Genomic DNA, 3,783 nt, shown 5'->3' with positions numbered 1-3,783 from the left:
AAAAGTGTCTTTGAAAATAGTTTTTGAAGACTATTTTTTAGTGTTTTGTAAAATATAAGTTTGTTTAAAGACTAAAATATTTTAAAAATAATTTTTATATGTAATGTTTTACATTTTACTCATTCTCTATATTTTGTAAAATTATTTTTTAAAACAATCTTAAAAAACATAAGCGAAAATAACTTAAAATAATTAAAATTACTTTTTGTTTTTTAGTTGTTAAACTTGTTTTTCTATTTTTATGTTATAGGTAATAAAAAATTATTTTAAAAAACAGTTATTAAATAAAGCCCAATTTAAAATATGATATTTTTAGAGAACGTTTTTAAATTATTTTCATTATTTTTAAGGATTATTTCAAAAAAAAAAATTTGAAAAACATTTTTAGCTTACCAAACAAGCTTATGTTTTACAAAATATTACAAAGTAATTTTAAAAAATTATTCTTTTTAGAATTGTTCTTGGAAACACATTTGAGCAGTATTTTACCTTTTTCTTTTGAAAAAACAAAAGGTTCTTCAGATTGATATAGTCGTTAATGCAGGGGCTTAGGATAGAATGTTAGAAGGTGCGTTGGGAGATGAAATATGAGGAGGAAATGAGAAACCAAGTCCAAACTTCACCAGGTAGATAGAAAAATAAATCACATAAAGAGAATATAATATTTTTCCCCTACTTTTACCTAGTTGAAGTTCCTAGCAAACAATCAGATCCAAGGACAGAGAGTACCTGGTACTACTATCACTTCACCACCCCGAAAGGAACCACACAAAATAAACAAGAATCTCCACACCTAAAAGATAGAGCATCATTTTTCTTAAATCTCCCTACTCTGTACAAACAAGGAATCACCTAACACCTATTTTTTTACTTTTTGTTTTGAGCGTCCAATCCCATCTATTCAATCTAAGGCCAAGTAGCCAACAGCACCTTGACGCTAGCTTTACATACACGATCATAACCTTTACGCGACACTAATGATGTTGTCGCCAGTACTACTGTTGAAGCTCTCCGACACAGCCTGAAAAGCTGAGGAGTGCCTCGTCGCCGTAGGTGACTGCGGACTTGTGGAGGTTGACGAGGACGGCTTCAGTGACAGAGGCAAGGGATCCGCCGTGGATGGAATGTTCAAATTCAGATCTGCCATTTTTGAAGATGGTGGAACTGGAAGAATCGGTATGGGACGGATGAGCTTGGTCGGCCCCTTTGCTTGATTGCTTTGCCCTAGCGTCAGAATCTCCATCGAGCCATTGCTAGCCACTGGTAAAACTACCGGAGCCATCGTCACCGGAAATGTTGGTACCGGAAATCCTCCGGCACTGCCATTTAGATGTGAATGTAACTGAGGCGGAGAGACGGTCTCTTGGTGGACCTGATCTTCCTCCAATATTGTAGAGCCCATAAACTACGAATACATATAGAATTAGAGGATGGAGAAAGATTGAGGGGAAAATGGAAGAGCCGGGAGATTGTGAGTTACCGTATCGGCGGTGATGTCGAAGAGACTAGATCTGCGACGCCTCCTATTATGATTGTTCCGCCGGAGAAAGTACTTCTGAGCATGGCTAGCCACCTGAGTAGGAGTCCGTGTCTTGACGAAGTTTCTAGAGATTCCTCTCCAGTCTCCTTTACCTACCTTCTGCAAACCTAGCAAGAAAAGCCTGTGTTCTTCCTCAGTCCAAGGGACTCCTGACCACATCACCAATCAAATCAGCGATGAAAACAATGAATCAAATCAAAGAGAAACAAAACAATCAGATCTTTCAGGAATACCTCTCTTGCGCTCACGACTCCTGGCGGAGGCGTGAACAACGTCATCGGAGGCATAGCCAGCATCGGCGTTGGAGTCCTGAGGCTGTTCGTATTGAGAGAGATTAGTCATACTAGCACTCTTCCTAAACGCGCCTTCCGTGATACGGACGCCGAAGAGCATGATGTCGTTGGCCGCAGCGCCGGCAGCACCGGACTCCGTGCAGGTGCGGGAGTTGTGGCCATTATTTCCGCACTGAGAGCAGGAACGAGACATCTTACGACGTCGTATTAGCGGTGAATCCTAAATGTGATACTCAGGCTCAGGCCATACAAAAGGAGGAGAAAGAAAGAGGGACGCTTTTAGAAGAAAGAAACGGGATAAGCCTATAACAAAAGAACGAGAAAGGGCGTCTTTGGTTGATATAGAAGTTCAGGGGGTTTGGGTTTGGGTTTGGGTTTATTCACGTGTACTTGGACTTAAAATGACAAGAAATGTTATAATACTTCTCGGGAATATATTATTTTTCCAGCTCATGTGAATCAGCACCATTCGATTTGTCTACCATTTCCTCGATTCAAACATAGCCAATGTTTTCCATCTTATGTAGCTTTCGAGGAAATCTATCATAACCAACAAAATTATCCCAAAATCCATTTACTCGTATGCAAATATTTGGCATGCAAAATTAAACCAGATTTATTAATCATTTCTCATCCACTCCAAAAAATTTTAACCACAGAATAAGAAATAAAAACTTATCATGGTGATGGAGATTGTTACGCGCACACATACACTGTAATGATTGGGTGGACCAAATCGAGATGATGTACCTAATACCTATCGCCTAGACTAAACCAAGATTACTTCCATAAGGATCTGATACTATCCCTGATTTCTAAAGTCATATTATTGGTGGGAAATGTCCGGTCATTAATGGAAATTAGGGGAGAAAGAAGGATACTTTAATAAAAGGAAAGCAGATAAATATATATAGAAAAAGGGATGGTGGAGGTGCAGAGTGTCCCTCCACCGTCAACTTGGCATATTCGCTGCCCCTCTGAGAAAGATTTGGTTGTCTCTACTCTCTACTCAAATGTCCACCCTTCGTCACCCATGGTGGTGGTGGTGGTGGTGGTGGTGGTGGTGGTGGGTGGTGTTGTGAGGATAAGGGCGCTTGGCCCCACCACCATCCTTTTCCTTTTCACCCTCAACCTTTCTATGTGGCTCTAGTGGTGGTGTTGGTGGGTGCCTTTTTCCTTTCACTTTGATGCTCCTCTCCCACCTCTTCAGACCAATAGAATAGCGAGAAAGTCCAATTTTTGAGAAGGATTAGGTATTTGGGGGGTCTTAGTTTCCTATGTGGAGCTTTGCTATTGGACTATCTTATTGGAGACTAGACAGTTGGACGTGGCTTGCGGGCGTTATTTGAGAGCACGTGTTCCTCGCTTTGCCGTTTTTAAAAGCTTTTGATTAGGTCCATCTACTGTGATTTCTTTTTAAACTTTCCAAAGTACTTCTCTCCTCACTTTGTTCACTTCCGCCATCGACTTAGCACATGGTTTCCGCCACCTCGAATCACTGTGTCAAAATGATTTTAAATTATCTTACTTACCATTATTATACAAAAATGTTTGAAATATCTTGTTATGTTCTCGGCGAATGAGGTATCAAAAAAATTGCAGTGGACCAACAAAAAATATGATATAAATAAATAAACAAATAGAGGACAGTAGGATTCAAAAGATAAGGATGAAAGGAAGCATCTCATACCTCATTTTCCTGATTGGGATAAGTTGGAAAACTTTATCCAGGCAGTACTGATTTAATCCAGATGGGTTGAATGTAGTCTTTTTCCATTTAGTGTAGTCTAATGTCTAGGGATTGGTGAAAATTGGCAGGAAAAGATTTGATGGCCCTAATGCCATCCAGGTGGATCCGAAATCAAAAGGGACGGGGGTCCATGCTTTTTAAAGGATGGTTTGCTCATTAAATCGGCTGTCAAGCCAGAATAAGATTTCTTGAGAAAGACC

The 3,783-nt window shown here is 39.7% G+C and overlaps 1 protein-coding gene across 1 annotated transcript; it reads right to left on the bottom strand.

Moving 5' to 3' along the window:
* Positions 1-621: 621 nt before the first annotated feature.
* Positions 622-2,210, bottom strand: LOC117925329 (transcription factor MYB1R1). The gene is made up of 3 exons (XM_034844326.1): positions 1,774-2,210; positions 1,481-1,689; positions 622-1,405 (listed from the first exon to the last, which is right to left on the bottom strand). The coding sequence occupies exons 1-3, from the start codon at positions 2,024-2,026 to the stop codon at positions 965-967; spliced, it is 903 nt and encodes a 300-aa protein (XP_034700217.1). The 5' UTR covers positions 2,027-2,210; the 3' UTR covers positions 622-964.
* Positions 2,211-3,783: the final 1,573 nt, after the last annotated feature.

Source organism: Vitis riparia, chromosome 1 (genome assembly GCF_004353265.1).
Source record: "Vitis riparia cultivar Riparia Gloire de Montpellier isolate 1030 chromosome 1, EGFV_Vit.rip_1.0, whole genome shotgun sequence".
NCBI classification, from domain to species: Eukaryota; Viridiplantae; Streptophyta; class Magnoliopsida; order Vitales; family Vitaceae; genus Vitis; species Vitis riparia.
Note: the sequence above shows the minus strand (reverse complement) of the source record. Positions and strands in the feature narration are given on the sequence as shown.